Genomic DNA, 19,784 nt, shown 5'->3' with positions numbered 1-19,784 from the left:
CCTCCACGGGTAGGGTAGGCCCCGGGACTCTGGATGGTGGAGGTGTAGGGAAGCGTGGTGCAGACTATGCTGCAGGCAGGACGCAGGGTGGAGTAGTGTACTCACTCAGGCCGTGTGGATGTTGATGCGACCATTAAGTAGACTCTGACACAGGAGTAACCCAAGTATCTGGGTGCCGCTGCCACTCTGCGGAGCTCGTCCAGGAATCCGTCCCCGTTGGTATTGCTGGCCGTCTGGAGCCTGCCTCCATGCACTTGTGTTTAGACGTTTATGAGTGACCCCTCGGCCTAAAGCTGTCGGAGTCCCGCTCCCTATAATTAAATAGAGAAGCTGTGCACTTGATGGCTGACACTTGGGATCTTTGCAGGCTGCATAAGCTGGAAAGCCCTATCCCCCTCGTTGTGTTGGTGCCTTCGATCTCTGAGCTCTTGGGGAAAGTTCATAAAGAGACTATCCTCCACAGGTGAATTACCAGGTTGTGTGAAGCTACTCCCTGATCTAGGGTCCAGTACCCTGCTGTGCTCGGTACCTGTCTGGTTATTAGATTTTCCACTGCCAACCGTTCTCCAAAACTAAGTCTGGGAACTCTTCTCCAATACCTTGCGACCGGGTCTCCGACTCCTCCGGTCCTAGACTACTGTCAGCGACCTAACCAAAAGTCCCACAGGGGGCTCCAACTCCCAGCTCCTCACTCTTTGGGAGCTACAACTGAACTGACTCTAATCTCTGACTTCCTCTCTCGCACCAGTCTGCCTGACCCCTAGGTGGGTGGCCCTGTTCCAGCTAGACCACCCACTGGTGTGCCTGACAGGGTGTGGTGTAAGGTGTGGTTAGGATTTGAATGCTGATGGAAGCAATACCAATAGTTAGGATCCCAGAACCATGGGGGATGCACCATAAGAGAAAGGAGTGCAGTTCCCTGTGACACCCTGATAGATTCAGGAGCATCACATAATCACTTCCAAATGTTGTGTGTGAACTTCCACCCTCTTTATTTACTTTGGTCACATCATGAAGCCCCGAGTACTGCAGGTGACTGTAGTGGTTACTTGATTTTGGCCTCTTTCTTGAACAATGGAGGATAATGTACCGCCCCGCGCTCGGCTGCTGCTGCCGAGCGGCTTGGATCAGGGCTCGGGTGTGTGTCGGTGGTTCGAGCGCCTCCGGACCGGGGGTCACGTCGCTCTGTGAAGGGGTGCTTGTTTTGGTGATCGGGTGGGTGCGCGGCCGGGGCCGCGATAGAAATTGTTCGTGACGCCACCCACGGGTCGTGGTGATTATTGGCACCACCGCTGCTGGTGATGGTGGGGGCGCCCGGGTGCGGTGTTGTGGCGCAGCTAGGTGTTGGCTCCCTCCGTGGGTAGGGGATGTGGGTCCCGGGGCCCGCTGGGGGGCTAAGATGATGCCCGAGGGGTGCAGGACAGGGCGGCGTAGCGCGGTGCGGTGCGGTGCCGGAGGGCACTGGTGTACTCACTCTGAGGAAACACACTGGAGTCACTGGTAAACCAAAAACGGGATGGTGGTCGGTGCCCACAGCCGGCTGCGTTGTTCCCCCTACTCGGGTTGATGGTGTCCGTCTTTCTCCTGCACCTCTGTAAGCGGTGTGACTACTATGCCTGAGCAACGGTAGTCCGCTCCCCGACTTGTAGATGCTGGAGGAGCCCTTTTGCCCACAGGCGCTGGCCCGTGGGATCTTGGTGCCTGGGCGGTGGCTTCCTATCCCCCTCGGTGGGCTGTTGCCTTCTCTCGGGACTTGGGGTGGGAATGGACCTATAGTCCACACCGCAATCAGTTAATTTGACTTGGTCCAGTTGTTTCTGGGCCTTGTACGGGGTCTGAGTACCCTTTCCTGGTGCTCCGGTTTCGGTTTGACTCCCCGATTCGGTACCGGCGGGCTGCTACCCTGCCCCGGTGTCTTGACGGTTCCACTGGTTCTACTCCCGGCCTCCTGTAGACGGCCACCACCGCCTGTCTCCTGGCCACAGGGTCCCTAGGCTCCAACCTAGGCCCTGACAGACTTCTTCTCCTAACTGACACTCCACTTTCCTCTCCTGTACTGTACTGTTCTCTGTTACTCTCACTGTCTGGTTTTCCCCACCCCTGACCATCAATCCTCTTCGGTGGGCGTGGCCAACCACCTGACCCCGCCCCTGGGTGTGGACGTTTGGTACAGATGGGGATGACTCAGGGTTTTTGGGTGACTGCTGGTACCTTTTTGGGGGACAGGTGTAGCGTAAGGGCCTGTCTGTGACCCCCTCGCTAGTCCAGGGCGTCACATATAACTTTCCTGAAATATGTAAAGTTTGTCTGAAACTATTAGCTTAGAAATGCGACCTCGGACAGACTTAACTTTAATAGATCCTAGAGTAACCAAAGCCAAAGCCCTTTCACACGAATGTGGACTTACTGCGGGATCCTCTGGATTGTGCCCAGGGAGTAGCTGCTGGCTGGTGGAGCGAGTCTGAGGCAAGAGTAATCTAACTAGCCAGGTCAGTACCTTGAGGGACAAAACCCGAGACAAAATCTGGAGACAAAATAGACTAGCAAGCTGCTCTCTAAATAAATACGATGGAATGACATAAATGTGCCTCCACCACTGTCTGACACCCTGATGGACAGGGGACATTACATTCAATCCATAAAGAGGACCACCTTTTTTTCAAATTGGACAAATCGGTGTTTAGAGTCTCTTGGCTTTAAAACAAGATGCATCACTCGGTACACCGCCTCCATGTACTGCCCCACACGGGACACCGCCTCTATATAAAGACACCACAGAGGACAGATCCGCTATATACTACACAGGACACATCCTCTATATACACTACACCACACAGGGCACATCCTCTATATACTGTGTAGCGCTCCTGAAGCCATCAGGGAGCTACAAGGTACTGCATCCCCACCAGGATGCACGGCCTATACCCTAGGGACCCGGAAAACCAGTGCCGGTAACACACAAACACTCCAGGTAATCCCTGTTTTCCCCCATAGAATGGTACATGGATAGGGTCAGACCCATGGATGGCCGCCTAGAGGTGGAGCCTAACACTAAACAACCAGGTGGGAGGGGCAGACAGTGGAGAGTCAAACAGTGAAGAAGACACACAGTAATGATGGAAGTAGAGGAGAGACTGAGAAAGTGAGCAGACGAACTGACCGGAGTGAACAGTGACTTGAGGGCCCAGGCGGTTAGTTGTGGGTGGAGGACTCCCGGAACTACGCACCAACGGGGTACAGAATCTTAGGCCTGACAAAAGCTCCAGGCAGACCTGATAAAATCTGCATAGTGAGGGGACCATCAAAGACCTCACTGACCTTGACGTTCAGGACTCAGTAGCAAAGGGAGAACCGGACACATCACCAGAGACTCCAACCCCACAGGGTTCACGCTACCATCATACGGACTGCTGAAGAAGAAGACCAGGAGGGGACCCCCAGCTGCTCTACGCCATGGGGACCCACCAACCAAAGAGACATGCAGGGGAAAGAAGCCACCAGGTCACTAAACCGGCACTGGGACTACGGGGACCTGCGGTTAAGACCAGCCGGCCTCGGGTGACTAGTTACCAGCTTACTGTGAGTGAAAAGAACCAGTTACACCAAACTCCCGTTGTGGCCTACCTTCTTTCAACACCCACCTGCAACACCCATCCTCTGGGGCCTGGCCCTGCTTGCGGAGGGTCTAACATCAGTCCCAATAGTGAAAACTGTGCAGCGGCGGCGCCATCCCTATAGCCGCAAACCACAAGTGGCGTCACTTATAAACTTCATTCAACAATCCCCTGTAAATATTCCCCTTTTCAAAAAACCCCAGGGCACGGAACCGGGCAACGGCCACCAAAGTGACATTCCCCAGTTATACACCGCCCGGGACTGAGTACCCCATAACCCTGGGCGACACAACTGCACCACAGCGGGCATATCCTCCATATACTAGTATACTATTATATACCAGTCCGTGCGGCTTATTACTCTCCTAGACTCCAATTTCCAGTACAGAACCCAACACTGTAGAATGTAATGTAACTGTACAGCACGGACCCCCGGACCGGCTTGGAAGCTGAGGCTATGTGCTCACGATCAGTGTTAGCAGCATATGTTTGCTGCGTCCTACAATACAAGCACAGTGGATGGGAGTTATAGAAATCTCCTGCCCACTGTACTTCTTTTTAACACTGCGTAACCTGACCTGCAGAGCGAGTTTCCTCTCCGCACCATGTGAATTTGTCATGCGGAGACGCTCGAGTCTCCTACATGGGAGAATGCAGAGGACACAGTGAAAATATGCGGAGTCCAAAATGCCATATAACACTGATCGTGGCCACGAACCCTTAGAGGACAGAGCAGGACACAAGACTAATGCAGTTAGGCCTCATTCACACGTTCATATTTAGGTCAATTAGCATCAATATTGTAAGGCTATGTCCGCACGCTGCATTTTTATGGTGACCACGATGCACCAGAAATGCACCCTAGAAAAAAAAAACAAAAAACCAAGCACCCTGTGGGAAATAACAGGGAAAAACTCAAATAGAATTGACATGCTGCATTCTTGTGGTCACCACAAAATGCACCAAAAAAGCATCCAAAACTGCAGCATTGAACCCACACAGAATATAACAGAAAGATGCACATTTATCCTTCATAATACAGACGGAAATATGGCAGCGTACATGACACATAATACGCTGCGAGCAAGAGCCGAGCGTCATCTGCTGCGAGCATCATGTGCTGCGAACGTGAGCCGAGCGTCATCTGCTGCGAGCATCATGTGCTGCGAACGTGAGCCGAGCGTCATCTGCTGCGAGCATCATGTGCTGCGAACGTGAGCCGAGCGTCATCTGCTGCGTGCATCATGTGCTGCGAACGTGAGCGTCATCTGCTGCAAGCGTGAGCCAAGTGTCATCTGCTGCGAGCCAAGCGTCATCTGCTGCGAGCGTGAGCCAAGAGTGATCTGCTGCAAGCCGAGCGTCATCTGCTGCTCCTCGCTCCTCTGCTGCGAGCTGAGTCATCTGCTGCTGTGTCGCCCTGGGCAAGCCAGGGGTCACAGGTCACACACCACCACACCCCACACTCCAGGTAGGCACATCTGCTAACCAGAAATCCTTGTTGCCTTCCTCCAGGAGTCTGTTGATGCACACCAGGGGGTGGGCCAGGCGGTTGGCTCCGCCCACCAAGGAGCTCACAGCTCTGGAGGCAGGAAGTTACCAGGCAGTTAGCTCAGGGACGAGCTTGAGTAAACAAGTCTAGTCAGGGAGGAGGAAGTGGAAGGAGTGAGGAGTAGCCCAGGCAGGGGCTAGAGTAAACAACCAAGAAGTGAAAGTGGAGGAAAGAAAAGGAGTAAAGGAGGAAAGCAAGAAGTGGTGACAGAGCAGAGAGTGTGCAAAGCCTGAGAGCCCAGCTTTGTGTAGGGCTAGAACAGCAAGGTCAGCGACGGCGGTGACTGTCCGGAGGGGGACCGTTTGGAAGTTCCTGGAAGGACCCCGTGGGCTGTGTGCCCGGTGGTCTGGAGCAGTGTTCCGAAGGACAGTCAGCACCAGGGCAGGGGCCTCTCGGACCCCGGCAAGGCTAGGAGTCGCCAAATTTGCCGAATCCGTCAGTGAAGGGGACGTAGATCCCCCAGCAACCAAGTCCCGATTGACGGCAACAGCCCGACCATTACAGGGGAGACACCGCCACCGCCAGGGCACCAGTTTCCCCAGGGCCAGCGCCTGCGGGCAAAGTGTAGAGCTCCTCCGGCCCAGATTGCAGTCGGGGAGCGGGTAACCGGAGGGAATCCACCGCTACCATCAGTCAACACAGGTGCAAGGAAGAGAGACATCACCGTCACCTACCGGGAGTGCAGGTGCAGCCGTCTGTGGGACCGTCCTACCAGCCGTTTGGTTTACCGTACAAACTGTGTCTAAGTCTCAGGCTGAGTGAGTACCACAGTGCCGCAAGGCACAGCGCTGCCTCCGCGTCCCTGCGCCCTCCAGGCCCTACACTTTACACCTCTTCACTGGGCCCCGGGATCACCAACCCCTACCCACGGAGGGGCAACACAACACCTGGCTGCTCCGCATCACCATCCCCGGGACCCCCACACTGAGCAGCGGCGGTGCAATCACCACAACCGTGGGTGGCGTCACGAACTATAACAATCCCCACACCCAACAAACCCCTTTCACTCACGGGCGAGGAGTGTCGCTCGAGGAACCCCGGGATCCGGCCCACCGCTCGAGCCACCACTGAGCAGCTGCCGGACCCGAGCAGAAGGGGTGAGCGCGGTGTGCTGACACCCTCCTCCCCGCCCGCGACACTGCAAGCGTGAGCCAAGTGTCATCTACTGTGAGCGTGAACCAAGCATCATCTGCTGCGAGTGCGAACCGAGCGTCATCTGCTGCAAGTGTCATCTGCTGCGAGTGTCATCTGCTGTGAGCGTGAGCCGAGCGTCATCTGCTGCGAGCATCACCTGCTGCGAGCACGAGCCGAGCGTCACCTGCTCACGCAAAACACAATTCTGACATTGTTTTGTGAGGAGTTCTTTATACGACGTACACTATCTGGTAAAAAAGACCTTGCAGTATAACTCTCATTACAAGTACAGGTATGAAGATACCCAACATGACCAAATTTGTAATATTTTAGCAGTGAGAAAAAACAAATAAAACACGGGGGGGGGTTTGGGGCCATTTGCAGTCATTTTCTCTGAGACCCGTAACGCTTTCATTTTTCAGCTGATGGAGCCGTGTGGGGGATTTTTTTGTAGGACAAGATGACATTTGTATTGATCGCACTTTAGGATAGATATATGATCGTGGGGTCATTTGTTACAGCTTTTTTGTATTGTAGCGCCCAAAAGTGAAATTTTATTTTATCTTTTCTACATTTTTTCGTTGCTCACTTTGTTTTTGAATCATGTCAATTATTTTGACAGATCGGACCTTTGTAAAGACGGCGAGATCACGTGTGTATTTTTCAAATTATCCTTAAAGGGGAAATAGGGAGTGATTTGAACCTTTGAGGTTTTATCTACTTTTCCTCTGAGGAGACCTGAACCTGTGATCATCTGATCCGTATACTGTTATACACCCGCATGGCTGTATATAGTAAAATTCATTGCAGTCTTTGGTGCCCGACCACAGGGAGGTGCCCAGGGAGCTCCATAATGCAGACACAGGGGTCTTCAGCAGACCCCCCCCCCCCCCCCCGGTGTCATCGTAACCTCTCAGAGACTCACAATCATGTCAGCTGAGGGGTGCATAGAATGACGCTCCCCTATGCCACCACGCTGTCAATGCCGCTATCAGAGTCTAATAACCGCGGGCGGTGCTTTGCTCCAACCACAGTCTTTAGAGACAGGTCCGGGCTGTAAGACACAGACATTACCTACTGAGTATGGGGTGAAATCCCCCTGAGACCCCCGCTCTATACACCCGCTACTGACTTATGCCTAACATGTACAGATGTCGGTAGGGGGCGCCCTCCGCCATTGTGAGGGCCCCAGAGGAGAGTAGAGGTGACGCAGTGGGGAAGGGGGGGGGGGGGGGTGTGAAGAGGCCCACAGCAAATTAGGGATACATTTACTGTGGACCCCCTCCCCCATTATTAGATGAGACAATGGGGAAAGGCACAATAACTTAGGTGACAATGGGGGAGAGGGCCCACAATAAACTAAACTAAAGGAGACATAATGGGGGGGCCACAGGAAATCAGAAATTCACTGTGGGACCCCTCTCCCTGTGCCCCCTCCCCTCAGTGCAGATAATGGCAGTGGATGGAGATCTGCCTGGCCTCATATATATACTGTATGTACTCACAGGTCACACGCTGCAGCCAGCAATGTCCTCGCCCCTGCTCCTCGGTACAATGTAAATGCAGAGAATAAGGGTCTGCGGTGTTTCTTTTAATGTGTTCCATGATATTAATAAGCCTCATTTTACCATTATGTCGTGGACATGTTACATCTGCAGGGTCTCTTTTCTATTCACTTACATTGTCCTCTGGATTGTGAAGCCCCCCCATGTATGTAATGTTTTTGTTTAGCTGTGCACCCTTTTTCATTATACAGCAAGGCGTAACCAAGGGAAAAGGAGACAGCCTCATGCGCGTCAGCCCCACAGGCGGCCGTGTGCCCCCCCACCCGCGTCAGCCCCACAGGCGGCCGTGTGCCCCCCCCACCCGCGTCAGCCCCACAGGCGGCCGTGTGCCCCCCCCCACCCGCGTCAGCCCCACAGGCGGCCGTGTGCCCCCCCCCCACCCGCGTCAGCCCCACAGGCGGCCGTGTGCCCCCCCCCACCCGCGTCAGCCCCACAGGCTGCCGTAGGTAAAAGGGAAAAAAAAAATAAAATTAAATAAATCAGGGCAGCACCAGCAAGCATTGTAAGGAGGCAGGAGCTGCAGTGCTGGGCAGGAGTGGGTGCACCAGGGGAGCCCCGGGTTTTACGTTTGACCAGACCTGCCCGGGGTGCCAGCTCCAGGGTAGTCTTATTGGTGATAAAGACACCACATTTGGATGTGTCCCCCCCCCCCCAATGCTTTGTTTGTGATTGTTTGTGGACAAAAGCCCGACTGCCCAATCCTTGACTTCTATTATATTCATTACTCTTGTTGAGCCCGTCAGAGCTTCCACCCTGCTCAACTTAAGTAAAGAGCACTCCTACACTTAAGGTCCAGTCACACTAAGCAACTTACCAGCGATCCCAACAACGATAGGGATCGCTGGTAAGTTGCTAGGAGGTTGCTGGTGAGATGTCACACTGCGACGCTCCAGCGATCCCACCAGCAACCTGACCTGGCAGGGATCGCTGGAGCGTGGCTACACAAGTTGCTGGTGAGCTCACCAGCAACCAGTGACCAGCCCCCAGCGCCGCGTGGAAGATGCTGCGCTTGGTAACTAAGGTAAATATCGGGTAACCAACCCGATATTTACCTTGGTTACCACCGCACGGAGCTACACGTGCAGAGAGCAGGGAGCAGCGCACACTGCTTAGCGCTGGCTCCCTGCTCTCCTAGTTACAGCACACATGGGGTTAATTACCCGATGTGTGCTGCAGCTACATGTGCACAGAGCAGGGAGCAGCGCACACTGCTTAGCGCTGGCTCCTTGCTCTCCTAGTTACAGCACACATGGGGTTAATTACCCGATGTGTGCTGCAGCTACATGTGCACAGAGCAGGGAGCAGCGCACACTGCTTAGCGCTGGCTCCCTGCTCTCCTAGTTACAGCACACATGGGGTTAATTAACCCGATGTGTGCTGCAGCTAAATGTGCACAGAGCAGGAGCCGGCACTGACAGTGAGTGCGGCGGAGGCTGGTATCAAAGGTAAATATCGGGTAACCAAGGACAGGGCTTCTTGGTTACCCGATGTTTACATTGGTTACCAGCCTCCGCAGAAGCCGGCTCCTGCTGCCTGCACATTTAGTTGTTGCTGTCTCGCTGTCACACACAGCGATCTGTGCTTCACAGCAGGACAGCAACAACTAAAAAATGGCCCAGGACATTCAGCAACAACCAACGACCTCACAGCAGGGGCCAGGTTGTTGCTGGATGTCACACACAGCAACATCGCTAGCAACGTCACAAAAGTTGTTCGTTAGCAGCGATGTTGCTAGCGATGTTGCTTAGTGTGACGGGGCCTTTAGTGCTTGCTCATTACTTGTAGTTCTGGTTTAGGCCTCTTTACAGCACCTGTCAGGTCTATGGAGCATCCAGCACTAACTAGTAATAGTGAGCGGGCACTATAGTGCTGGAGTGTTCTTTTCTAGAATTGAGCAGGTTGGAATCTGATGGGCTCGAGTATAATGGAGGTCACTTATTGGCCACGCCGCCTCTGCCCACATACAGCATTTCCAGGGGATGGACACCACTGCATCCGAAAACATTATTACCCTCAGTGAGAGCCAGAGACTCAGTGCGGTGCCGATTCCCATGATTGCATGATGGGGCTGATGGTCGGATCTCTCATTAATGACACAGCCGAGCACCCTTGAGACTCGGCTGAATGTTAAGGCCACTTTACACGCTACGATTTATCTGACGATAGGTCGGGGGGGGGGGGGGGGGGGGAGGGTGTGGGTGTCACGGTTTTCGTGACGCACTTCCGTCATAGTTAGCGACGTTGTTGCGTGCGACACCTACGTGTGACTCCGAACGATCGCAAATAGGGTGAAAATCGTTGACACGTCGTTCAGTTTCAAAATATTGTTCGTCGTTTGGAACGCAGCAGACATGTTGCTACGTTTCACGCCCTGCCAACAACGAACAACATCCACACGACCGCCTTGGTCAAACAATATATCGCTGAACGATGTGGCGTCATTTGAGAGATGTGTACGTGTGACCGCTACTAAACAACCTATGAGCGATCTCGGCAAATCGTAACAACGATCTGGGCGTGTCACATCGCTAACGATATTGTGGGTAAAGCAGCCTTAACGCATACATGATAGAGTATTGAGCAGTGACACGCTCACTCATTACTTACTAGTAGTAATGAGCAAGCACAACCATACTCCTTGCAAGGAGCAGTTAGATGCTCTGATGGGTGCGACTCGAGTAAAAAAAAAAAAAAGAAAAGAAAAAAAAAAAAAGGGAAGTCAATGGGGAATTCAAGCATTTTTCCGGAAGGGTTACCAGAAAATTGCTTGAGTCCCTCATTGACTTCCACTTTACTCAGGTGTTCGAGTCATGCCCATCCGAGCATCCAACTGCTTGTTATGAATACAAAGCATGGTAGTGCCCACTCATCACTAGTTACCAGTACTGAGCACCCGAGCATGGTAGTGCCCGCTCATCACTAGTTACCAGTACTGAGCACCCGAGCATGGTAGTGCCCGCTCATCACTAGTTACCAGTACTGAGCACCCGAGCATGGTAGTGCCCGCTCATCACTAGTTACCAGTACTGAGCACCCGAGCATGGTAGTGCCCGCTCATCACTAGTTACCAGTACTGAGCACCCGAGCATGGTAGTGCCCGCTCATCACTAGTTACCAGTACTGAGCACCCGAGCATGGTAGTGCCCGCTCATCACTAGTTACCAGTACTGAGCATCCGAGCATGGTAGTGCCCGATCATCACTACTACCAAGCATGGTTAGCACTAGTAGCAAGTTCAAAGATAAACGGTCAATATAGAAACAGCTTTGACAACAGGACGTCCATACACACAGGTTTATTGTGACTGATGCCATAGACAACATTACAGATACATTTAGCATGGACATTCGGAGACTTTCTGGACTACACGCTAACCTAGAAGAAAAATCAGTAAAATAAGGAAACAGACATTTTTCTCTGGTCCTCTAGAAATGTTATGGACATTATGGGCCTCATTTAGATATCCACAAGTCACCTGTCCATGTCTTTTGCAGACTGAATGGTCCGAAAATAATTAGAGGAACAAAAAACAAAGATGGCATCAGTGCGCGGTACATGATTACACTGTAAAGGATCGGAGATGATCACAGGTGGTAAACCCGACACTGATCAACAGGCCATGTTTTTACATACGATAAACATCACATACAAATGATTGAGGCCTAAAGGGCTTTTCCATCTTATAAAGCTTGTACATGTAGCTACAATATACTATCAATTTGTGATGGGTGAAGATCTCCCGATTCCAAGAATTCGAGTCACCGGAGTAAATCCATGAGCGCAGCCACAATCTTTTAGGCCTTGTTCACACAATGAGGATTTGAGACTCTCCGGTTGCAGATTTACTGCTCCTATTTGATAAATTAGGTTATTTGTGTCTTTTCAGGGCATTTGTATTAGGTCACATCTTAAATAAAACTGGCTATGAAAACTTCCTGTTAATTATATGTACGGATTATATGCGTTTTTTCTGATGCAGAACAGTGGGGTTTTTTTTTTTGTTTTTTATCTGCAGACTCTTTGTCTTGCTGAAGTCTATGGGCAAAAGCCACAAAGAAACGTATATTTACCAGAAGATACGTTTTTAGGTTGTGGATTTCAGAATTGCAGTGCCGGTCAGTTTCCGTATTTTAAAGGCAGTGGCGGTGAAATCGAGAAATCCCATGCAGTTTGAAGTTAATCTAATACACCGGGTTTTTTTAGTGCACGAAAATACACATCGTGGAAAGCTTTAAGAAAGTCACGTTATGGCATATCCTATCCATTTACCACCACTTAGTGAGATGGACGGATCCCATTAATTATGAACGGTCAACAACTGGACAAGTCATCCATTAACATTAAATCTCGGCCTCAGCTTCTTATTGTCACAGAGGCTCCATCAGTCACATAGAAGAGAACATGTAGGGGTTCAGTGAATGAGGCGGTGAAGCTGTGCAAGTGTTTTATGGGGTCACACAGCTCATAGAAGGACAGACGCCCGGCCTCATAGTCTAAGAACAGACCAAGTGTTGGACATCTTTGGATTACATTGAGGGTTAGTATATGCGAGTTGAGGCATACTCCATATTCTCCATCATACAAAACCAAACACCAAGATTTATCATTCAATCCAATCTTCGACTTATTTCCTTCTCTTTTTATACTGGGATATGATACTCCAATGCCACATAATCCTATCTGGTTCCACTCCACCTCCCAGTAATGTCGTCCTGAGGAGAGGCCACATCTGCTTAACACCTGGGAGTAATCCACAAATCTTCCTGATGATTCTGGCCTCTCCTGTTCTTCAGATCTTGTTGCCGTTTTCAGATCTTCTGATATCTTCACCCATCTATGAGCCGTGTCCACATCCAGAAATATGTTTGTGACAGGGACCCCGAGATCTGATGTTATACTGGTGACAATATCCCTGATCGGTCGGATTAAGGTCAGTGAGATCAGAACCTCATCCAGATCCTCCTCATAACCGACCTCTCCACCATCTCCCCCTGTGTCGCCCTCACCACCAAGACTACCCTCTGTAATGTAAGTTTCTTGTAAGAGCCTAAATGGGTCAGTGACACGACGCATCTTCCTGGACAGCTTTTTCTCCTGTATTTCCAGCTTCTGGATCAGGTTATATAGCTGCATCACAATCTTCTCCTCCTGCCTGAAGACCTCAGTTAGTGCTCTTTTTTCTGCTACTTCCAGTTGTTTCATAATGTCCATAAATCTCCTATTAATGCTCTTCCTTTTACCTGAGCCTTTCGCATGGATCTTTCTCGTACGATCCTGTAGAGTCCGGATTCTTGTTTGAATTGCTTTTTGTGGGCTTAGTTCATCCACATATTCCTTCTTAGAAGCCTCATCTAGAAGTTCCTTCTGGTGTCCTTGGTGGTCGCCAACCCTACAGCAAGACACACACAGACAAGAAACATCCTGCAGGTAGTAATAACCCAGAACCTTCTTATGGAGAGGACATTTTATGCAAGCAAAAGATCTAGGGGGTTTTACTATGTCATCTAATGTGTTGTCATGTGCTGTCAGGGGGTCGTCACATACGGACGTCTCACAATACCGACAGAATTTCACAGCTGGAACAGGAGACTCTGAGCAGAAGATTCCGGTCTCCTCTGTTTCGGGCTCAGGAGATGAGAAACGCTCCACTATGTTCCTCAGCTTCCGATTCTTTTCCAGGGCCGGACGCTCCGGATATTGTGCTCTGCAGTCAGGACAGGAATACACTCCAGCCGCCTCCTGTGCATCCAGCGCACTCACAATACACGAGCGGCAGAAGATGTGTCCACATCTCAGGGATACGGGATCTGTATAAAGGCTCAGGCAAATGGAGCAGTCCAGCTTGTCTCCGGGGTATTCCATTCTGGAAAAGGAAGAAAGACTGATTAATACCAAACATACTCCAAATATAAATTTACAAGGATAGGATTTGACTATCCTTGTCAGTGCCATTTTGTCCTGAAGAAGGGAGCTGTGACCCCAGAAACGCGTTGACTTATATTAGCTCCTCTAATAAAGACTTTGAGGATTTAATTTTCGTCTTTGGAGTGGTGACAAGCGCAGCGACGACAACTGGTCTCTTGATTATTTTTTTTTTTTATCTGCTTGACTCCCCAGTGCTGCAGCCATCTCCACCATTACATTCTTCTCTAGGTGTGGTGACCTTAAACAACCCCTATAAGTGAGTACATTCTTCACCTCTTCTCCTGCCTACCTGGTAAGACCCTATTGCGCCTTTTCCTCCACAGGCTCTTACTGTATGTCACTTATGAGCTCTCTATTCTCCAAACATATAATTACTTGGGACTGGAAAACTCAATATTCCTTCACCCAAACTTCCGAACTCTGGCCTACACTTTACCTCCGTCCCCCTCTTCTCTTCGCTGTTTCAGGGTCCCCACTATCGAAGCAGCTCCTTTGTTCTTAACCCTAATCCTGGAGTACGATCGCTCTCCTTCTCCTGAAGAGCCATTCTGCCACTTTCCACCCTAGTTACTTCTTGCCATCACTGCTCACCATCACCAAGTCCACCATGAGTCTCTGCTGCTGCTTCCGGTGTCTGGTATTTGCTTCTACTCTGATGACAGGTCAATGGCGCTGCAGCTAATCAGTGACCTCAGTACGACGTTCAATCTCTTTAGAGCAAGTCACAGCACAGGAGGCCACTGCAGTCATTTATCACATTAAGACAATTTTCCACCACTGATTGGCCTCCAGGAGGCGCCAACTCCCATTTCACCTTTAGGCCATGTTCACACGATTTCTTTTGTATGACAGTAAATCAAGCAGTTAGGTCAATCAGAACGACATCACCCTTTACACAGTGCCGTTATATCCAGCTTCGTGCGGTCAGTCCCTGTGATTGTGAATGACTTTGATGTCCCTTGTGCCCAATTTGCCATAAACGGTCGCCTTATAAATCTTAACTGAAAAAACGTATTGGTACGCACTAAGGGAGAGAGCAGGCTATCCTGGATAGGGCAAGCTGTGGACTGCACCTGTTATGTGCCCACAATCAGAACCCACTGCATCCTGGACACGGCGGGTCCTGCCCTGAGAGTCTCCTCTGCAGGAGACGGCGGCTGCTCGTGCCCACGATCCGGGCAGTTGTGGTCTCTCGCTTGTGTTCTCCCTATGGAGAAAGCTTGCGACGCCGCAGCAGAGAATTGACAATTTGTGGCTCACAAAGCCGCACCGCAGGTCAGTTTATGCCACAGGCAGCACACGATTTCTAGAAATCTCGTCCACTGTGCTTGTACTGAACAACGCAGCAGTTTGAATGCAGCTGAACCGCTGATCGTGGGCTCGCTGCCTTAGGCTATGTGCCCACGGGCACTCGTACCTGCGGATGTATCCGCAGGTACGAGCGCATGTTTCCCGCAGCTGCCCGCCGGCGTCCGCTTTTTAGCTGCTAGATTACAGCGGAATAGCTGCGGGAAACATGCGGAGATTCATGCGGCTTACCTGCGGACGTCCCGGCCTCTCATCTCATAGCGGAGGGCTGGGACATCCGCAGGTAATTCCGCATGAATAATTGACATGCAATTATACATGCGGATGCCTACATCCGCAGCATAGTCGGCAGCTGCACTTTCCGCAGCGTGGACACAGCACTCCCCATGTCCCATAGGATAACATGGGGAGTGACTGTACATGCTAAAACCTGCGGATTTAGCTGGAAAATCCAGAAAAATCTGCAGGTTTTCCGCGGCAAAATCCACAGATGCAAGCTCCCGTGGGCACATAGCCTAAGGGTGGGAGAAGATGGGGCACTAGGCACATCCAAGGCTTTCACATGGACTGTTCTGCATGACCCAACTGCTTGATTTATGGTCATCCATTTTTTTAGTAATGTCACACAGGAGGGGGGATTAGATACACGGCTCAGCAGACAGGATCACACAGGAGGGGGGATTAGATACACGGCTCAGCAGACAGGATCACACAGGAGGGGGATTAGATACACGGCTCAGCAGACAGGATCACACAGGAGGGGGATTAGATACATGACTCAGCAGACAGGATCACACAGGAGGGGATTAGATACACGGCTCAGCAGACAGGATCACACAGGAGGGGATTAGATACACAGCTCAACAGACCGTATCACACAGGACGGGATTAGATTGTTAGGTTGACCTAACAGTCACAGCTATTGCCAGCGATGTCCGAATGCAGAGAGGGTACCGGTGACCCCCCTCTGCCCTCCCTTTAGCCTTCAATGAAAACAGGCAGACACCGTTATACACGTAAAGGCTAGGAGACGTGCGGCTCCGAATAGAAAGACTGTATTATTTTGTTTACATTTCAAAGTTATACAAAGTTGATTAGGGCGTAACTATGCAACATACATATTCATTAATCTACATTCATTAAGGCGTGGATTGCATATTCCCAGCAAGAGAAATTAATATAATGACTTATACTCCCATAACAGTCTATGACGTTTCTTTTTCCATAACAAGAATGTTTTTCAGTCGTCTCTAAGTCAAAACATTCTGCATCCTTGAAGTTGGTCTCACAGTTTATTACACAAGTAAGTCTGGTTTGATATTGCCAGGGAGAATGAATTTCTATTATTTTCTAAGTCAGTGAAAAAGGTTAACTCTTTCCTCACAATCCCCCCTATTGGCGTGATTGATGGACAGGGGGCCATCGAGAAGCTGTGGACTATAGAGCGAGCAGGCTATCCTCCAGATACTTTCTGAGCCGCGGGTGTGCTCAGGGAGTGTCGTCTCACATCCGTCACCCAGGACTGCCTGCATGCCTCTCGATAGGAGTCTCATCATGATACGCCAAGGTGATTTCTAGAGGAAAGAGTAGAGAAGAGAAAAAAGGCATATTAGTGATTTCATATGGGTGCTGAATAATCATTGCATCTACATTGCTTCAAGCAGCGGGAAAACAAAGCCATTAGCAACTTGAACACTACATAAGCAACTAGTAAACAGAGTAACACTTGGTGTCATTTACTGATAGTCTGTTGTAACAGCCTCCCCATTGAAACACTTCGTTTATTGGGACAGGTATGGCTAAGTATCGCATGGAAGAGGCTGTTACAGGTGCGTGTGTACATATCCAGCAGTCTGTGATCTCAAGTTTTTTCAGCTAACACTTCATGATGGGTCTCAAATGAATTCTGCCGTGGTGTAGAAAGCCCCAAAAAGGGAGTACACATAGAAATACTTATCAGCGGTATTAGGCCTTCTTGCAGTGGCTGGCATGGACCCATATCGATCTCCCCTCAAGTTTGACGGAGGTTGGAGTGGTCAGCTGGACAGTCAAAGGCCCTTCGAATCGTGGCTCAAGGGTCTTTCTCACGTGCTTCTTTAGGTAGACCCGGTCACCAGGCTTTAGGGAGTGGGTTCCTGGAACAGCATCAGGATCAGGTAGAGAAGAGTAGACCCTTTGATGGGTTTCAGTTAGTCTCTTCTGCAGAGAAACAACATAAGACGTTAGGCTATCACATTGCAGGTGTAACTCCTGCGGGAAGTAGCATCCTAATCTGGGGGCACTACCAAAGAGTATTTCAAAGGGTGAGAGCCTGTGCTTTCCCTGCGGGGTAGTCCTTATAGAGTAAAGAGCTATGGGGAGACATTCTGTCCATCGTCTACCAGTCTCCTCCACTGCCTTGGCTAGTTTGAGCTTTAGAGTTCCATTTAACCTTTCCACTTTCCCTGATGACTGTGGGTGGTAAGGTGTGTGTAAGGCTGACTGAATGCCTAACAGGGCACAGGTGTTCTGGAAAACTTGTCCAGTGAAATGAGTTCCTCGGTCTGACTCTATGACTTCAGGGAGTCCAAACCGGGGTACCAGCTCACAGGCCAATTTCTTTGCTGTAATTCGGGCCGTGGCTGAGCTGACAGGGTAGGCCTCTGGCCATCCTGAGAAGAGGTCTACACAGACAAGTACAAACTCGTAGATGCCATGTTTTGGCAACTGTATATAGTCTATTTGTACTCTTTGAAATGGGGCAAACGTCTTTGGCATGTGTCTTTGCGGGGTTTTAGTTAGCTGGCCTGGATTGTGTTGTTGACAGATGTGACAATCCTTTATTCTCTGGGAGGCGTATTGTCTGAAGCCGGGGGCTACCCAATATGGTTGCATCTGGTTCATGATTGAGTTTGTGCTACTGTGTGTGGGATAGTGGAGTACTTGGAAAATGGCAGGGAACCAACTGCGTGGCAGGACGGGAAGTCCATTTAGGCGCCAAATCCCCTCCACCTTTTCTGCCCCCTTGGCCCGCCATCCGGCCTTTTCTTCCTCAGAGGTGTTTTCTTGTGTCTCAAAGAGGTTCTGCATTTCTTCCTCCGTCGTTGACACTGTTTCCGTCTCCTTCAAAGGGAGTAAGGCGGCTTGTTTTGCTATTTGATCGGCCAAGCGATTTCCCCTTGCCTCGGGTGTTTGAGCCTTGGTGTGGGCAGCAACCTTTATGATTGCTAGCTGTTTTGGTATCAAGGCTACTTCCATTAGTTTCTTCACTGAGGCTCCATGCCTGATAGGATTTCCTGTTGCTGTGAGGAATCCTCTAGTCTGCCAGATGGTGCCAAAATCGTGCACAATGCCGTGTGCATAGGCTGAGTCCGTGTAGATGTTCGCTGTTCGTTCTTCCAGAAACTCAATTGCCCAGATGAGAGCAAGAAGTTCTGCTTCTTGAGCAGATATGCGTGGAGGTAGCTGTTGTTTGGCTAGGACTGCATATAGAGTCACTACTGCAAATCCGGTGTGGAACTTGCCTGCTTCATCAGCGTATCTGCTACCATCCACAAAAAGTTCAAAGTCTGGATTTGTAAGCGGTGTTGCCTGAATATTGTGCAGGGGCTTTGCCTCATGTTCAATGAGTTCCTGACAATCATGATCAAATGGTGCGCTGGTACGTTTGTCACTCTCTTCTGTCCCCCCTTCTAAACTTGTAAAGATCAGCAGATCAGCAAGGTTTAGACTTGTAACTCGAGCAAATGAGATGTTTGGGGGTAGCAACAGCGTGCACTGGAGTCTGACTTGTCTTGCCATGGAGAGGTGTTTCAACTGCACTTGATTGAGAACAGCATAGATGTCATGGCTGGTAAGGATGGTAGTCGGGAAATCGAGTGAGATTTCAGATGCTTTCTTCAGTATATTTGAAACCGCTGTAACGGCACGGACACAGGTTGGTGCTGCTCTGGTGACGTTGTCGAGTTGAGAGGAGTAGTACCCGATTATGTGATGTTTTTCCGTCTTCTGGGTGAGTACTCCTACGGCAAATCCTTGAAGCTCTGCTACGAACAGATTGAAGGTGAGATCATAGTTTGGTAGTGCCAGAGCAGGTGCATCAATCACTAGTTCCTTGAGCTTTTGAAAATTTTGTCGAGCTTCTTCTGTGAGGGAGAAAGGAACATTCTTTGTGCAATCATACAGCGGTTGCATGAGTAGCGATGCATTGGGAATCCACTGTCTGCAAAATGATATTAGCCCTAAAAATCCTCTGAGTTGTTTGAGATTTCTAGGAATGCTTGCTTTCCTGATAACTTCTTGTCTGTCCGGGCTGAGGTGTTTTTGTCCCGCAGAAAGGCAATGACTCAGGAAAGTGACCCTCGTTTTGCAGAACTGCAATTTATCTCTGCTCGCTTTGCATCCTACTTCTGCCAGAAAGGTAAGCATTCCTCTTCACTAGGGCAGCACAGTAGTAAATCATCCACGTACTGGTAGATGTACTGCGAGAGGTAGCGGGAGGGGGGATTGTCTCAGCTGCGGTGGCGTAATTCCAGGCTTGACTGAAACATTTTCCTGTGGGCACGGGTAGTGTGCCGAGGTCATTTTTTGATGTGGACCAGAGTTTTGCAGGAACTTGTAGAAGTATTGGGTCCGTGTTTACTTCATGTGTAACTTCAGATTCTGGTTGGTCTTCTATCATCTGGAGAGTGCACAGGATTTCTTCTGGGA

The 19,784-nt window shown here is 50.3% G+C and overlaps 1 protein-coding gene across 1 annotated transcript; it reads right to left on the bottom strand.

Moving 5' to 3' along the window:
* Positions 1–12,215: 12,215 nt before the first annotated feature.
* LOC142246778 (E3 ubiquitin-protein ligase TRIM62-like) lies at positions 12,216–13,724 on the bottom strand. The gene has a single exon (XM_075319829.1). The coding sequence runs from the start codon at positions 13,722–13,724 to the stop codon at positions 12,216–12,218; it is 1,509 nt and encodes a 502-aa protein (XP_075175944.1).
* Positions 13,725–19,784: the final 6,060 nt, after the last annotated feature.

The sequence above is a fragment of the Anomaloglossus baeobatrachus genome, chromosome 7 (genome assembly GCF_048569485.1).
Source record: "Anomaloglossus baeobatrachus isolate aAnoBae1 chromosome 7, aAnoBae1.hap1, whole genome shotgun sequence".
Taxonomy (NCBI): Eukaryota; Metazoa; Chordata; class Amphibia; order Anura; family Aromobatidae; genus Anomaloglossus; species Anomaloglossus baeobatrachus.
Note: the sequence above shows the minus strand (reverse complement) of the source record. Positions and strands in the feature narration are given on the sequence as shown.